The 18,111-nt window shown below is 42.2% G+C and overlaps 1 protein-coding gene across 5 annotated transcripts in view; it reads left to right on the top strand.

The window, feature by feature from the left end:
• The window catches only part of ptpra (protein tyrosine phosphatase receptor type A), a 333,338-nt gene extending 315,946 nt beyond the window's left edge, over positions 1-17,392 (top strand). For all 5 annotated transcript variants that reach the window (XM_078554083.1, XM_078554102.1, XM_078554109.1 and 2 more), the window contains 5 exons: positions 2,809-2,943; positions 3,454-3,579; positions 11,432-11,583; positions 12,675-12,810; positions 15,432-17,392. In XM_078554083.1, coding sequence (XP_078410209.1) covers positions 2,809-2,943; positions 3,454-3,579; positions 11,432-11,583; positions 12,675-12,810; positions 15,432-15,506 — 624 coding nt within the window. In that variant the 3' untranslated portion in view covers positions 15,507-17,392. The remainder of the gene's footprint in view (positions 1-2,808; positions 2,944-3,453; positions 3,580-11,431; positions 11,584-12,674; positions 12,811-15,431) is intronic.
• The last annotated feature ends 719 nt before the right edge of the window (positions 17,393-18,111 follow it).

Below are 18,111 nucleotides of genomic sequence, written 5' to 3'. Positions count from 1 at the left end.
CTTACTTTCCTAGTATCCTTGGATGCATCTCATCCAGTCCTGGTGACCTGACATGAAGTACAGTGAGCATATCTAATACCTCCTCTTGATCAATTTTCAGCCCTTTCAGTGTTTCAGCTGCCTTTTCTTTCGTTATGACCTGGGCAGGATCTTTTGCCTTGGCAAAGACAGATGCAAAGTAGTCAATTTAGAACCTCAGCCATACGTCTGCTTCCATGCATAAATCCCCTTTTAGGTCCTTAACTGGCCCCCCCCTCCTCCTCTTACCACCCTTTTACTATTTATATGCCTGTGGAAGACATTTGGATTCCTTTTTATGTTAGCGGTTTGTCTCTTATATTCTCCCTTTGCTTCTCTTATTGTTTTTTTTCACTTTCCCTCTGGACCTTCTATTTTGAGCCGGGTTCTCACTTGTGCCTATCCGCCTGACATCTTTTGTATGCACCCTTTTTCTGCTTCATGTTGCACTGCACTCTTAACTGTCTCCTCATCCAGAGAACTCTGGATTTGTTTGCCCTACCTTTCCTCCTAATGGGAATGTACCTTGACTGTACCTGAACTATCCCCTCTTCAAACGCAGCCCACTGTTCTGTTACAGTTTTGCTTGTGAATCCTAGATTCCAACTTACATGGACCAGATCACTTTTCAACCCATTGAAGCTAGCCCTCCCCAAATGAATTATCTTTTCCCTGGATTGCTCCTAGTCCTTTTCCCTAGCTAACCTAAAACTTATGATGCAATGGTCACTGTCCCCTAAATGTTCTCCTCCTGACACTTGACACACTTAACCCAGCTCAATCTCCAGAACCAGATCCAGCAATGCCCCCTTGCTCATTGGACTGGGAACATACTGATGTAGAAAATTTTCCTGAACACACTCTAGAAACTCTTGCCCCTCTCTACCATCCCAGTCTCCTTGGCAGCCTTCTGTCTGGTGAGTGGTCAACTAGTCCATATTAGGATAATTAAAGTTCTCCATTCTAACTGCTCTAATTCCTGCACCTCTCTGAAATTTATTTGCAAATTTCTTCCTCTGGATCGGTGACCTATTGAATGCACCCAGCACTGTGATGTTGTTCCTTATTGTTTCTTAGATCTAAGCAAATAGATTATGTCATTGACTCCTCTAGGACATCCTCTTTGTCTCTCATGTTCTCCTTAATCAATACTGCTTCACTTCCTTCTTTCACTCCTTCCCTATCTTTCCTGAACATCTTGCATCTAGGAATATTTAATACCCAGTTCTGCCCCTTTTTGCGCCAGGTCTCCGTTATCACCATAACATCATATTTTTACCTGGCTGTCTGTGCCTGCAGCTCGCCAAGCTTAACAATTCATGCATTGACATACATGTACAGTAAATCTAATTTAGACATTATTACATTCCCCTTTGAGTGCCCATTTTGCCAAGGCAGACTTTCTCCTGGTCAATAACCATAACTATTCCCATTGCTGTATCCTTCATTGCTGTGATAATTTGCAGGTGAAATATCCCTCCACCTATTTTGGCCCTCTTTCAGGTATGATGTGCCCATTTCTCCTGAAAGCACAAAAGGGAGTGTGATAAGGCACTCCCATACCCTAAAGCCAATGACAGCTCCTCCAATTCATTGGAGTGTTCATGTTTCAGTTGTGACAGGTCCTCAGCAACATTGTGCCCATGAGCCATTCAGGGGAGTGAGTCAGTGGCCTGGGCATGCACTCTGCCATGTTCAGGAACAGCATGCACCCAGAATTTCCTCAGTTGTTGTGTCTACTGGAGGGGGAATACCCAGACTCCTGCCCTGAGGATTGGAGGTAGCACTCACCTTTCCAGGAAGTATGAGGTCATTGAACCTTTTCCTGCACTGGATCCAGGTTCAAAACACCTCTGCCACTGACTGTGGCTATAATTTCTATCCAGATCTGCTTGGCTTGTGTGGGTAGCCTCCTCCTGCCACACTCTGAGAAGAGGACCTCCCTCCTCTCTCTCACAGCTTCCACCATAATCTCCAGGTTGGTGACTTAAGAGGGGCTACCCTGTCCTGGGTTCCAGGTCTCTCACTCTCCTGAGACATTGTGGAAATGAAAAATACAGCTTGAAGTTCACTGAGAGTCTTCAGTGTCCATTTACAGCACTCAAGCAGCAGTCACAGTTCTTGAGTATATTCATGACTAGTAGATTTTTGGATACTAAGGGAACCAAGTAACTTGAGGATATTCTGGGAAGCTGGAGTTGAGGTAGAAAATCAGCCATGATCTTATTAAATTTTGTGTGCATGAGTGATTGTGATCTGAAATGTACAGCCTGAACGGGTATTGAAGACAGATTCAATCATGGCTTTCAAAAAGGAGTTGGATATTTGGAGATTTGGCCAAGGTTTTCAAATTTGTGAAGGGCCTAGACAAAATAGATAGAGAGAAGCTGTTCCCATTGGCGGAAAGGTCAAGAATCAAAGAACACCGATTTAAGGTAATTGGCAAAAGAAGCAATGGCGACTTGAGGAAAACCTTTTGTACGTATCAGGTGGTTAGGATCAGGAATGCATTGTCTTTGAGAATTTGGTGGAGGCAGATGTAATTAAGGTTTTCAAAAGGGAATTGGATCATCGACTGAAGAGAAAAAAAGTTGCTGGGCTACGTGGAAAGGACCAGGGAGTGGGACCAGCAGAGTTGCTCTTGGGGGTGAACCGGCATAGACACAACAAACTTCATGGCCACCTCTCCTGCTGTAACTATTCTATGATTCTATTGGAATTCTCTGGATGCAGAGAAACACTTAAGTTCCAACATATCCCACAATAAAGTTGCTTAATTTCTATCCCTAGGGATATCGACAGAAAGATTCCTACATAGCCAGCCAAGGACCTCTTCAGCATACTATAGAAGATTTCTGGAGAATGATTTGGGAATGGAAGTCTTGTTCCATTGTTATGTTAACAGAGTTGGAAGAAAGAGGTCAGGTATGTCAAGCACATATTTCTTCCAGAGACTTTGACACATGCCCATAATGAAATGTACCTAGGTCAAAACAGAGATCTTGACAATTTCTTAAATGCTTGACCAATCAGACAATGTTTCTTAAATGGAGCTTTCTGAAGAAAAAAATATTTGAAACAATGACAATGTAGCAATCCCACCATAGTTGGGGATGTATTTTGAATATTTGTTTCCTTTTCTCTCTTTGTTTCTTCCCTTAGCCATTACACTGCACCATTCAACTGCACAAGTTGAGCCTTATCATACATCAAGCAGGATAGCAAGCAGAAACTCATTTTCCACAACCCAGATGACTCCAGTGATTGTGGAAAGTTGTAATAAAGCCATGGCTGTAATAGCTAGGCCCAACTCGATGCAAACGAACTTTAATATGTCCTACATATTAAAGCATAAGCCAAGAGGCTTGGTTAAATGGATTACATGCTTTTGAATTTTTTGTTTTATCTTAATGATTTCTCTGTATATCTCTACAGGAGAAATGTGCGCAATATTGGCCATCTGAAGGATCTGTCTCTTATGGTGATATTACTATTGAAATAAAAAAAGAAGAGGAGAGTGAAAGTTACACAGTGCGTGATCTGCTCGTAACTAACACAAGGGTAAGCTTTAATATTGTGGGCTTTTATGTCACTGAACCTAGGGCGTTTAAAATAAAGCAGTTTCTACCAGCAAGCATTGGAACAGAAATAATTAAGCACCTATCCAAGTGGGGGGCTGTACAATTATGGGGTTGGAAGCCGATAGGACCGGGAAAACAGATATGTCTTAACCTTCCCTCTTCTTATCCCCTCCATCCCTCCGGAAAGTGGTTGTGCCAATTATGAAAATGAAACAATATTATTTTGTCCAGTAGCTTGATATTGTACCTATACTGGCTGCTGTACATTGAACAGTAGTTTTACCTGTTTGGTGATGCCATCTCTCTGTCTCTCTCTCCCTACTTATCTCTCTCTCTCTCTGTCGGTGTCTCTCGCTCTCTCTCTCTGTTGGTGTCTCTCGCTCTCTGTCGGTGGCTTTCGCTCTCGCTCTCTCTCTCTTTCTCTCTCTCTCTCGCTCTCTGTCAGGGTGGCTCTCGCGCTCTGTCAGGGTGGCTCTCGCGCTCTGTCAGGGTGGCTCTCGCGCTCTGTCGGTGTCTCTCGCGCTCTCTGTCGGTGTCTCTCGCGCTCTCTGTCGGTGTCTCTCGCGCTCTCTGTCGGTGTCTCTCGCGCTCTCTGTCGGTGTCTCTCGCGCTCTCTGTCGGTGTCTGTCTCTCGCGCTCTCTGTCGGTGTCTGTCTCTCGCGCTCTCTGTCGGTGTCTGTCTCTCGCGCTCTCTGTCGGTGTCTGTCTCTCGCGCTCTCTGTCGGTGTCTGTCTCTCCCGCTCTCTGTCGGTGTCTGTCTCTCCCGCTCTCTGTCAGTATCTGTCTCTCCCTCTCACTCGCTCTCTATCGGTGTCTCTCGCGCTCTCTGTCGGTGTCTCTCGCGCTCTCTGTCGGTGTCTCTCGCGCTCTCTGTCGGTGTCTCTCGCGCTCTCTGTCGGTGTCTGTCTCTCGCGCTCTCTGTCGGTGTCTGTCTCTCGCGCTCTCTGTCGGTGTCTGTCTCTCGCGCTCTCTGTCGGTGTCTGTCTCTCCCGCTCTCTGTCGGTATCTGTCTCTCCCTCTCACTCGCTCTCTATCGGTGTCTCGCTTGCTCTCTGTCGGTCTCTCTCGCTCTCTCTCTGTCGGTGTCTGTCTCTCTCTCTCGCTCTCTGTCGGTGTCTCTCGCTCTCTGTCGGTGTCGCTCGCTCTCTCTGTCGGGCTCTTGTGCTCTCTGTCCCTCTCGGTCGGTCGGTCTCTCTCTCTCGCACTCTCTCTCTGTCAGTGTCTCCTGTGCTCTCTCTGTCGGTGTCTCTCGCACTCTCTCTCTCCCTCACGCCCTCTCTGTCGGTGTCTCCCTCGCGCCCTCTCTGTCGATGTCTCCCTCGCGCCCTCTCTGTCGGTCTCTCCCTCGCGCCCTCTCTGTCGGTCTCTCCCTCGCGCCCTCTCTGTCGGTCTCTCCCTCGCGCCCTCTCTGTCGGTCTCTCCCTCGCGCCCTCTCTGTCGGTCTCTCCCTCGCGCCCTCTCTGTCGGTCTCTCCCTCGCGCCCTCTCTGTCGGTCTCTCCCTCGCGCCCTCTCTGTCGGTGTCTCCCTCGCGCCCTCTCTGTCGGTGTCTCCCTCGCGCCCTCTCTGTCGGTGTCTCCCTCGCGCCCTCTCTGTCGGTGTCTCCCTCGCGCCCTCTCTGTCGGTGTCTCCCTCGCGCCCTCTCTGTCGGTGTCTCCCTCGCGCCCTCTCTGTCGGTGTCTCCCTCGCGCCCTCTCTGTCGGTGTCTCCCTCGCGCCCTCTCTGTCGGTGTCTCCCTCGCGCCCTCTCTGTCGGTGTCTCCCTCGCGCCCTCTCTGTCGGTGTCTCCCTCGCGCCCTCTCTGTCGGTCTCTCCCTCGCGCCCTCTCTGTCGGTCTCTCCCTCGCGCCCTCTCTGTCGGTGTCTCCCTCGCGCCCTCTATGTCGGTGTCTGTCTGACTCTGTTTTTATCCCCGAGTTGTTGAGTCACATCACTCCCACCTGTGAAGAATGGCTATAACTTTTGGTACATTGGAGCAAGTGGAAGCTAGGCTCTGCTATTTGTTCATACGAACTTGAGTAGGCTCTCAAGTTTATTCCACCATTCAGTTGGATCATGACTGGACTGTTCCTGAACTCCATCGGCTCCATAGGAACAGGAGTTGGCCATTTGCCCCTTTCCACCTCAGTGAGATCATGGCAGATCAGCAATCTAGTGCCATTTACTGCCTTTGCCCTATATCGCTTAACACCTTTTAATATCAAAAATGTTTCAATCGCCAATTTAAAATTTACAGTTCTTCTAGCATCACTTTTGCTGTTTGCAGAATAGAGTTTCAGAGTTCTGCTATCTTATATCTGACCTCTAGTTTTGGCCTTCCCCGCTAGTAGAAACATTTCTCTGTATTAAAGTCATTACAGCATAGAAGGAGGCCATTCAGCCCATGCTGGCTCTCTGTAGGGTAATCCAGTCGGTCCCATTCCTACTCTATCCAAATTTGTTTTGTAAGTTTATTTCACTCAAGTGCCCATCTAGTTTTCCTTTTCAAATCATTCACAGTCTCAGCTTTGACCACCTTTGCAGGCAAAGTGTTCCAGGTCTTTACCGCTTTGCATAAAAAAGAGAGTTCTTTCTCACACCCCCCCCTGCATTTCTTGCCCAAAACCTTAAATCTGTGTCCCCTTGTCCTTGCACCATCATCTAATGCGAACTGCTTTTCTTGTCCACCCTATCTAAACCTGGCTCCCCACAATCTCCTATATTCCAAGGAGAACAACCCCAGCTTCTCCAATCTGTAGCTAAAATCCCAACCCCTGTAACCGTTCCGGTAAATCAGCTCTGCACCCTCTCAAGGACCCTTACATCCTTCCTAAAACGTGGTGACCAGAACTGGACACAGTACTCTAGTTGGGGCCTAACAGTTTCATACAATTTCAGTATAACTTCCCTGCTTTTGTACTCAATACCTTGATTTGTGAAGCCCATGATCGCATATGCTTTGCTAACTGCTGTCTCAATATGTCCCGCCACCTTCTATGCACACAACTCCAGGTCCGAATATCTCGACACAATTCTAAAAAGTGTACAATTAAGTCTATTTTGCCTCAGCCTATTCTTTCTGCCGCCTCTCTGTATTAAATTCCATCTGCCAATTATCTGTCCATTCTGTGACCCTATCTATGTCCTGTTGCAGTTGATTTGGTGGTATCCTCACTGTCAGCCATATCTCCCAAGTTTGAAATCAGCAAATTTTGAAACATTAGTTTGTGTCCCAATATCAAAGTTATTTATCTACAAAAAAAAGCAGTGGTCTGGCCGTGACCCTTGGGGGACACCGCTGTCTAACATTATCCAGTCTGAAAAACAACTATTTACATGACTCACTGTTTTTTGCCCTTCAGCCAGTATTTTATTCAAGCTGACACTGATCCATGAGGCTCAGTTTTGTTAATTGGCCTTTTAAGCAGTACTTTGTCAAAGGCTTTCTTAAACTCCACATAGTCAATATCTATTGCTGTTTTTTCATCAAAAAATTAAATAGATTATTCAAGCACAATTTGCCTTTTACAAATCCGTGCTGGCTCTCCTTAGTTAAGGGAAACCTATCCAAGTGCCTGATGATCTTTTCCCTGATTATTTTTTCTAAAACCTTACCTACCACTACTGACTAGTCTATAGTTACTAAGAATGTGTTTACACCCTTGAAAATAAGGGTGTCAGATTTCCACTTTCCGATCCTCCGGCACCTTCCCCATATCTAGGCAAGATTGGAATATTATGGTAAGCCCTTCAGCTACCTCCACACTCACTTCCCTTAGCAACCTGGGATGCAAGCCACCCAGACCAGTCAACTTAGCCACTTTAAGCTTAGCCAGCCATTCCAGTGCATCCTTCCTATCAATTTTCACCCCATCCATTACCTCTACAGATATTTTGTCGGCATCCTCTTCCTTAGTAAACACTGATATTAAGTAAAAACAGAAACTGCTAGAAAAACTCAGCAGGTCTGGCAGCATCTGTGGAGAGAGAAAGAGTTTTGAGTCCATATGATTCTTCTTCAGATATTAAGTATTCTTGGCTTGCCCTGCACCTCTAAGCACATATCACCTTCTTTGCCTCTACTAGGCCCCATCCCATCTCATACTACCTGTTTACAATTTGAATGCCAATAGAGATTTTGGGGTTCCCCTTTATGTTAACTGCCATTCTATTGCCAGTTGTCTCTTTGCCAGTTGTATTTTCCTCTTCATATCCCCTCAATTCATGTAACTGACCTGGTTCTCGCTTTAAGAATTCACCTGACATGCATCATATAACCTCCTTATTTTTTTCTTCTTATTCTCAATCTCCCTCATTCAAGGAGCCCTGACTTTGGTTCCCTTAACTTTTACCCATGTTGGAATGTACCTAGCTATTTTTTATTAATTCATGGGGTGTGTTGCTGGCTAGGCCAGCATTTATTGCTTATCCCTAATTGTGCCTAAAACATCTCCCCCTTAAAAATCATCCATTGTTTTGTTACAGTTTTTCCTATTTGTCTTTGGTTCCATTTCACCCTGGCTAGATTCTTTCTTATCACATTGAAGTTAGCCCTCTTTCAATTTAGAGGTTCTACTTTTGATTATTCCTGCTTCTCTCCATTGCTAATCTAAACCTTCTGATACAATGATCACTTTTACCCAAGTGTTTCCCCCACAGGGACTTGATCCACTTGCTCACCTTATTCCCCAGCACCAGATCCAGCAATGTCTCCTTCCTAGCTTGACCGAGAACATTCTGGTTAATGAAATTCTCCTAAACATACGTCAGAAACTCTTCCCCCTCCTTACCCATTACTGTAACATCCCAACGGTATTTGGGTAAATAAAGCCCCTCAATATCACCACTCTCAAGTTCTTGCACACCCTCTGATTTCCCTGCAGATTTGCTCCTCTTTCTCTCACTATTTTGAGGCCTGTAGAATATCCCCAGTTAGTGTGATAATCCCCATTTTTTGATTCTCAACTCTAACCAAATGGATTTTGTCTTTGATGCCTCCAGGACACCCTCTTTCCAACACTACAATGTCTTCCCTAATCAGTACTGCCACCCCAACTTTTTTCCTTCCTTGTCTTTTCCGTACACCTTGTATCCTTGAATATTAAGTGCCCATTCCTTACTATTTTTAAGCCTTGTGTCTACTACATCATATTTCCCACGTGGCTATTTGTGCTCACAATTCACCAGCCCTATTCACCAAACTTCATGTGTTTATATAAATGCATTGTAAACCTGTCTTTGTATTCTTCATAATCCTTTTTAATCTGCTCTTATCTAATATGGTACTACTTCCTTCTATAGTACTATTCAAAACTCTCACTTCTTTATGCACCACATTCCTCATTTCTAGTTCTATATGTTGGATCCCATCCCTCTGCCAATTTAGTTTAAACCCTCCCCAACCACACTAGTGAACCTTCCTGTGAGCATATTGGTCCCAGTCCTGTTGAGGTGTAACCCATCCTTTTTGAATAGGCACCTCCTGTGTCAGAATTCATCCCAATGCCCCAAGCATCTAAATCCTCCTTCCTGCACCACATCTTAAGCCAGGCATTGATTCGCCCTATCTGTTTAATCTCAATAGCACATGACATTGGAAGTAACATGGCAATTACAACCCCTGAGGTCCTACATTTAGTTCATAGTTCCTGAACATTTGACCTTAGGGTCTCGATACCTGTCCTGTCAATGGTACCAACGTATACACAACTTCTAGCTTATTCTCTTTCCCTTGCAGAATATTCTGCACCCTCTCTGTGATATCCTTTATCCTGGCACCAGAGGGGCAATTTACCATACAGGGCTCTCAATGATGGTTACAAAATGCCTGCCCCCTCAACTGTGGAAACTTTTAAAACTCATTCTACTCTTTGATGTTTCCCTTTGTGCATTCCTTTTCCCAGTATTGCCTTGGGCTGAACTGCACTACTTCAAAGTGTCGTCATTCCCAGCTGTTTCAAATGTTGAGTATTGGTTTCAGAGTGGCACACACCGCGAAGACACCGCTACTGCCTGCCTCTTCCTCCTCTTCCATGGATGGCTGCCAATTAACTGCCCTGAACTCAACCTGCCTGTGGGGTGACTCTCTCCTGGAATGTACGATCCAGGAAACACTCATCCTCCCTGATGCTCCACAGTGACTCTAGCTGCCCCTCTTTCTTGGAAATCCTGAGCTTGAGCTCAAACAGCTGGAAATACTTCCTGCATGCGTGGTCCACAAGACACATGAAGTGTCCTGAAGTTCCCACATGGCTCAGGAATTGCAAGCAACAGATTTCAGCTGCCAATTTGTGATCTAAATAATCTCTATCCCCTCTTTAGGAATCTAGTTAGCAGCTTGTTTAATCTACTTATTTAACTAGTGCCTCTAGATCTGCTCTGTGCTGTTCACTTACTTAAATATTGCTGAAAAAAAGATGCATTTGTCGAAGCTTTTCATCTTGCACTCATCAGGACAATTCACAAAAAAAACCAATGTCAAGGAAACAACATATTTATACTGTGTGAGAAGAGAGTGCCAATTGGTTGTCAAGTGGACTTTGCTTGGTAGAGGCATTGCCATGGAGAATGCACCAGTTGATGGTGACTGACAGTCAACTGCCAAACATTGTTTGAAATTTAAACCAAGCAGCTTGACTCTGGTCAAGATATTGCCCTGGGGAATAAACCAGCGAATGGCTGTCACCTGTTTTGTTTAGCCGAAACAGGTGCAATGTGTACATGTTCTTCTGTCTGCAAAAAACAGGGCCCTGTGTAAATGCGCCACGCCACGAACCCAACTGTCAATCAGAAATTGGTATCAGCATACCTTTTAGCACACTGAGGATCAGTTAGCAAATGTTGCATTCTCCATGGCAACATCTCTACCAGTCAGAGTCCACTTGCCAACCAATCAGCACTCTCTTCTCATGCAGGTGTTGTTGCTCATATGTTGTTTCCTTCAACAAAAAATGTCTCTCTTTTCAGCAATACTTAAGTTTTGTACTACCAAACAACTAATTCACTAACTGTTGTACTTGTCCTGATTGAAATTTTTAATTCCCAGCTCCTAGTTAAATGAGTGTCCTAGTTTAGAGAAAAAAAGAGAAATACTCACTAGCCAATCATTTAGCCACTTTCCTCTGACATCAAGCTTTGATACTTTTTTCTCTCTCTTTTCAAGCGTGCTTGCTCTGACTCCTGCTGACTTTCTGCCACTGCTTTTAACTGTGGGTTCTCTGACCGTTTTCTCTCAGGCTCACTCTGACCCCTGCTGATTTTCCGCTGCCAATTTTAACTGTGGGTCTCCACAGTTCTCTTGTTCTCTGTTCTCTTTCAGGCTCACTCTGGTGCCTGCTGACTCCTGACCACCGTGGACCTCTGACATTGTTCTCCCTCATGCTTGCTCATTTACCTAATCTTCACCTTTCTCTGTCTCTCTTTAGTTCTCTTTTTGTACCTGATATTTGCATTACCTTCACCTACTGTAATTCACCCTCCTTCTCAGTTCTTCCTCTATTTCTTTCTTAATCCCTAAACCTCATTGGTTAAGGAGTTGCACTGTTTGTCCCATTGTTCACTAAGTTTCCTAATGTCCCTGTTGCCCTCACCACACTGTTATGAGCTTGTACTTGAAGCAACTTTGTGAACAAAAAAATTAAAAACCGTTATATGCACAAGTGACACAAGATACCCTGCTCAAGCAAAATCTGGCCTTTAGATGATTTGTTTCTAACATTGTTTTTATTATATTTCTGGGTGTCCATGTGTTAACGTTTCAGCATAAGAAGCTTAATGATCAACATTATTTTTGTTGTGGGTTCTATCCAGTGCAGAAATAACAGATCCAATGTATGTAATCTATGGTTTTTCCTCAAGGAAAACAAAATTCGACAGATCAGACAGTTCCATTTCCATGGCTGGCCTGAGGTGGGAATTCCTGCTGATGGGAAAGGAATGATCAACCTGATTGCAGCAGTTCAGAAACAGCAGCAGCAGTCAGGAAACCACCCAATCACAGTGCATTGCAGGTAAAACACAAACCACCTAACAGTGTGCAGCAGGCAGCATTTTTCCATCAAATAACGAGAGCTTTTGCAATTATGTTAAAAATTGTAGGTGTTCCTGAATACTAAAGTGCAAGATTTAGTAATATTTGAATTTGTTTTGTTTTTCTATAATTGATGGACAAATAGTTTCTTTCCACATGCTAATTTAGTATCTTTGAAGTTGAATTTTGTAAGGAAACAAAGCGTCTTTATAGGAAACATCAAAATTTTGGGGGAGGAGAAAAGCTGAATGACGATGGGTTGGGGGTGCTTTTCCTCAGAAAGGGAGTAAGTGGAATTAGTGGATGGAGGATTAAAGTGACAGTGGACCAGGGGGCTACATGAGTAAATCAAAGACAAAAGGTGTTTGGGAGATGATGGAAGTAAGGAGGTGGTAGGGAAGCACAAATGAACGGAGGAAGGAATGAGAAAAGAGGTGCTTACGGGCATATTTGTCTTGCAGCCACTGCCTCACATGCAGCCTACAGCCATTGCCATTGCCATATCCCTTTCCTAACAGTTATTTCCATTTCCCTCCCTAACAGCACTGTACCTACATCACATGGACTGCAATGGTTCAAGAAGGTGGCTCACCACCACCTTCTTGAGCGCAGTTAGGGATGGGCAACAAATGCTGGCCTAACCAGTGACGCCCACGTCTTGTGAATAAAATTTTAAAGAAAAGCCCCTCGCATGTCACCTGAAAGAAGTGAAACAGATAGAGAAATGGAAGAGGGTAGAGAAAGAAGCAAGCAGAAGTCAAGAGGAGAGAACTAGAGAAGAGACATAGACACAGCAATAAGACAAACAGAAATCACAAATAAGAGGGAACACAATTTCTGATTTATGTGTGAAATGCCACAAGTGTTCGACACATAGTTGCTCTCTCTTGGAGGTGCACAGTGTTTCAGGAGTGTGCTCTGCACTTGCAGTAGGGTTAGAGTGCAGGGCCAATTGAACCAGGGTTTGCAGAGTAATTCAGTCCCCATTTTAAAGTCATATATTGTGCCCTTATTTTTCTGTTGTGAATTTCTACATCTGCATTTAGAATATATACTGACATGTGCTTACAGTGCTGGTGCTGGAAGGACAGGTACATTCTGCGCTCTGAGTACTGTCCTGGAAAGAGTAAAAGCTGAGGGCATCCTGGATGTGTTTCAGACCGTAAAGAGTCTACGGCTACAGAGGCCACATATGGTCCAGACACTGGTAAGTACTGTGAACTAAACATGGGTATTTTTAGTACTGGTTAATTCAGTCTGAGACTCTTAAAAATACGTCTAAAACATTTTAGTAACCAAGTCTGTATTAAATAGCAGAAATTATAGGTTTAGATTTTTGTGCTGGCATAATCACCTTTCATTAGGGCCAAGTTAAAAGAACTCTTATCTTATAACTAGCTTTCATTAATACCTTATGACCACTTTTGGTGTTGATTTAACATGGCCACTTTCCCTATGAGTAGTAAGCAACAACATGCAGTTCCACATATCTGTGCTGCACAATATGGCAAATGTTATTGCAAATTTAAAGCCAACCTTGATTACAATGGACAAGTTGTATCTGCAAGTCAAATTAAATTGAAACACACACAAGCCAATTATACTTTTGAATATTTTTGTTGCTACTACCTTTCAGTTATTGTACTGTAGCAATACTTAGAGCAATTGGATTGTCGGATTCAAGAGTTAACTTAAGATCTCGCTTAAGAAAGGAAAGAAAGATTTTTCACTTATAGGATGGGATTTTATCAACCCTCGGGTGGCAGGAACAAAGGCAAGGGGTCAGCTCCCCGACACAGTTCTGACGCCAAGGAAATTCCCCAGAGGCAGGAACGGCTGTGCCTCAGCTGCCCATTGGACGAAGGAGGATAACCAATGTGAATACTTAAATGCCCAAATAAGGGCAATTTCCCCAACAACTGGCATTTTGTCAGCTGCAGAGGAGTTTTGCACTGCATAACGAGGCAACCAGCTGCATGGAGATGGCTTCCCAGGGAGGCATCGGAGCTGGAGACTCTTTGGCCCAAGGAGGGGAATTCTCTGGGGCCTGCCTGTCTGAGCCATTAAAAAAATGCATGTGCCTCATGATTGGGCTGGCAGCATGGAAGACCTGCCTGCCATCCTCAACTGGCTGCTTCCCCAATCTGCTGGCTTTTAATTGCCTGATTCTGAAAATATCTCAGAGGAGGTCCTGACTTCCATCCAAGTAGACTGGCAAACCAGAAAACACCCTAATGATGGAATCTTCACCATTTTGGCAAAATCTTGCCTATAGTGTCTTAAGTCTCCCAGACTCATCTTAAAACGATTCATGTACAATTGAAGTGCAGTGACTAATGTTATTTAAGTGAATGGGACAGCTATTTTGTTCACAGCAGTATCCAACAAATAGCACTGAAATGATTGACTAGTCAATCTATTTTTGTTAATCATGGCAGTTGAGGCAAATATTTGTTGGACCATCTAGCAAATTCCCTGCTCTTCAAGTAATACTACAGGATTTTTAATATTTAGCTGAAACTCTAGACCTAGCAGATTACACCTTGGTTTCGTATCCCATCTGAAGAACAGACCTCTGACGAGACTACGTTCTATCAGTACTTTGTATGTAATGTGCCTAAAGCTGCAAGCTGTGGCCCTGTACAAATTTATCAGTTTCACTATGCACTTATATTATATTCCTCTAATTATAAAGCCCATATTAGGTTTTTTTTTTACATTGTTTTATCTACTTGCATTCACATTTTCAAGGAATTATGCATTTAAACCCTTGAGTCATTCTTCAACTGGGATCCTTCAGTGTCTTTTCATTGAGCGATTCACCCATTTCTTCCAAAAAACGTTAAGTCGCACTTTTCCACTTTAATTTGTGCCTCCCAAATGCCTGTCCAGTGCACTAACCCTGCTCATGCCGTTTAAGCCTTTTACTATCCTCTTTGCCAGTTGCCTCTATTTTTCTGCCTTTAGTTAATTTTGATAACCTGCTGCCTGTGCCCAAACCAAATCATCTATATATCAAGAGAACAAAAATAGATCCACAACTGACAGTACGTCAATTGCAAACCTTTACCAATTGAAGGAATCCTAACACTATGTTCATTGTTCTTCAACCAGTTTTTTATTCATAATCCTTCTCTTCCTCATTTAGAATACGCCCAATCTTTTTGTAGCAAGGCTTGTGTGAGAGACACTTTATCAAACACATTAAGTTAAGGAATAAGAGAATTCTATTACTTATTGAGAATAAGACTCTGTTTCTTTGGAAATCATCATGTTGCCTAAGTTCCCTCATCTCCTTCAAAAAGTCTTTCTGAACTATGCATTTATTGTAATTGCAAGGCCTTTGAGCCTCCGTTATTCCAAACTAGGCATGAGTAAGTGTGCACAAAGAGAAATTTAGGCTGATTTTTTTTTTGAAGGAACATGTTTTCCCCTGTCCACCTCCATTAATGGAGAAGCACAAATCTTCACTTTCCTACCTCCCTACATCAATAGAGCTGAGAACTTAATATTTTTATTCATTCATAGGATGTGGGTGTCACTGGCTAGGCCAGCATTTATTGCCCATCACTAAGGTAGTGGTGAGCTGCCTTCTAGGTACATCCACAGTGCTGTTAGAGAGTTCCAGGATTTTCATCCAGGAATATAATGAATTCTGTAACGTAACTAATAAAGCACTCAGGGTTAGCATAGCACAGATCTGCTCCATTTTCATGTTTTCCTTGAGATTAATGGGTTTTTTTTATAACTGAGATGCCTAATATTTTGGTGCAGTTGAAATGTCTTTAAACTATAACCAGAACTTATAAATTTTATTTTCTTCTGCAGGAACAGTATGAATTCTGCTACAAAGTCGTGCAAGAGTACATTGATGCATTTTCGGATTATGCTAACTTCAAGTGAAAAATGCCTTCGTAATATTTTGTAATCTATTTGTTAATATACCCAAACCTGTGTACATATCTTATTGGTTTTAGAGATTGGTACCATAGACTTCATATTAGCTAGAGATTTTATATGTAGCAGATGTTTAGCATATTAGCCTCATTTCAGCAGTTTTATTGTAGGCTGATGTTCAGATTGATGTTGATCAAATTTATTTAGTAACTGCTTGGAAGGGTATTCATTGACTTCGAAGGGGTAGAGCAGAATAAAAGAGTAAAGCCATACGACCACAAAATCTGTGGCTTTATCGGTTGATGCCCTTGAATCGAATTCATCATTGCCAATTCTTTGTTTTATTTCAACTTTGATAAATAATCAATTTGAAAAACCTTCAAGTCATTAATTGATTAGTGCCATTTAGACATGATACCTTTTCACTTGGACCATTCTCTTTCTCAGGCAATTAACAAGTTTGTAATTGTACACTTTATATTTTCAATGTCGTGCCATTTTATTTGTCATATTTGAGGTAGAAGCAGTACTTTCCACTATTGAGATGTGTAGAAAGGCAAAAGTGCCAGAAACGCTTATCTATGCTACTATATTGTAGAAATGCAGACCTGTAAAGGGGGTACAATAAGAAAATACTGCTTTTAAAAAAAGCTTTTTGTTTTTGCAAGCCTACACAGGCTGAACTAAAAAGTACTGGATATACTATCTGCATTATTTTTCACATTTCCCAAAATCTGCAATGTTCTGGTTCTTTACAAGACTTTGGTCTTTTAAAATTAACACAAATCTCTAAACCTTTCCTTTTTTCCTGTATTAAAAATAGATGGAACTTGTTATAAAGTTCTATACAAGTTAAAAGATGTGTGGGCTTTGAGTATTAAGTTTGGAAATACAGTCTTGATAGGACAATATAAAAGAATACTCTTTAACCATAGCTATTGTGTACTGTACATATGAGCTGCATTTTGAAGGGTATTGAATTATTTGTTATCTATGTTCTTAAAATTTTTTTGTTTGAGCTTCTGTCTCAATAAGTTTAAAAAAAAGAAGTAATTGAATAATCTGGACGTTTCTAAAATGTGAAAGGCTTGCCTAGGATTTACCATCATTTTCCTTTAGACACAACTGCCTCACTTTCCAACTTTTACCCCGTCAACACAGCCTTTGTGCAAAGGTAGAGCTTAATATTAGTGGCTTGCACAGGGGAAAATTACCAATTAATTAAATTAAGTGACTCATATGTATTGTTTATGTGTCTAATTTGGACCAAAAATTTATTCAGATTACGTGGCTTAAGAAATATCTTCAAGTTTTAAAATTGATCATTTAAAAAAAACTAGCTGATAAATGTAAATGTCTTTGATTTATCATTCGCTCCTAACAATTATATTTTTTCTTAATGTACAAATAACTGCAGTTTCTTAACCTGTATTTATTTTTTTATGATGAGAAAATTTAGTGGATTTTTTTAAGTTTATTTTTAAGTTTATCTTTTAGTAGTTTAGGAGCACTCATTGACAGGTAAATTGAGGTGAAGCAAAGTTGGGTCAGTATTTGGATAACGTAGCATACACCAGCTTGTACAATGACCTGTATGACATATGGTGCATAGTCCCATTAAGTTATTTGAGTTTTTGCTCATGCCATATTTGGAAAAACATGACACAGCTGTTTACCAAGTTCTCTATAGTGCATTCAGTAGATAGGCTATGGTAATTTACTATATGTTGAATGGATTTAATGTCAGCTTCCTACCTTCAGTAATTCTGCTATCACTGACCGCACTAGTGTAAATAGATATTGACTGAATCCCTGACTCTTAAAACTTTGGTATTTTGGGACAATGGCTAAGCTAAAGCTATAATCGGAATAAATGTGCTCATTACAAGAAAGATGTTCATTTGTTTCTTTATTTTGTTTTTATTTTGAGTGAGCTGATTCGTACAAACTGAAAAACTAAGTCAGTTTTATTTGGCAGTTATTGTGTATGTTTTTGACCACTCACAGGCATATTGTGTAGGGTTAGGACTTAATGAATCAAGGCTGCTTTTCCACACCTTTACCTGTTTTCTATTCATGCTTTTAAAATCGACCAATTTATATCAAACATAAAACACTTGGATTCGTATCCATTAGCACTAAATTAATTTTTGAACAAAGTATCAAACTTCAAACTGAAGGTGCTCAATACTTCCCTGCTCACATATTCTATTAGGGTATTTGGAAACCAGCTAATATTTGGGAAACTTACCCATATAAAATAATATATTATCTCCTTAAAAGTAGTTTGTCAGCACCTATTGGGCAGGGAGTCATCCAACTGAAGGTGGCTGCCCCAAGTTCAGCTGAGCTCATTGGCCAGCATCACAACATTAAATGTCAGCTACCTAGAACTGCTACAGTTTTGCAGTCTATGAATAGTTTTTCAGCTGAAGGAAAATATGTATCATGGCTTGAGCCAGGATTTCAAGTCTCTATTTTGATCCATAGAATAATTCAGTGGAATTACTTCCATTAAGTGTTTTCTGGGAGCATGCAGAGATGCTAGAGTTGTTTTTTATTTAATTACCAGTCAACTGCAAAGCTTTTTGAATAGAAGTTCTGGAACTGT

Source organism: Cetorhinus maximus, chromosome 1 (genome assembly GCF_964194155.1).
Source record: "Cetorhinus maximus chromosome 1, sCetMax3.hap1.1, whole genome shotgun sequence".
Taxonomy (NCBI): domain Eukaryota; kingdom Metazoa; phylum Chordata; class Chondrichthyes; order Lamniformes; family Cetorhinidae; genus Cetorhinus; species Cetorhinus maximus.
The sequence above is the reverse complement of the archived record's forward strand: the minus strand, read 5'-3'. Positions and strand labels throughout refer to the sequence as shown.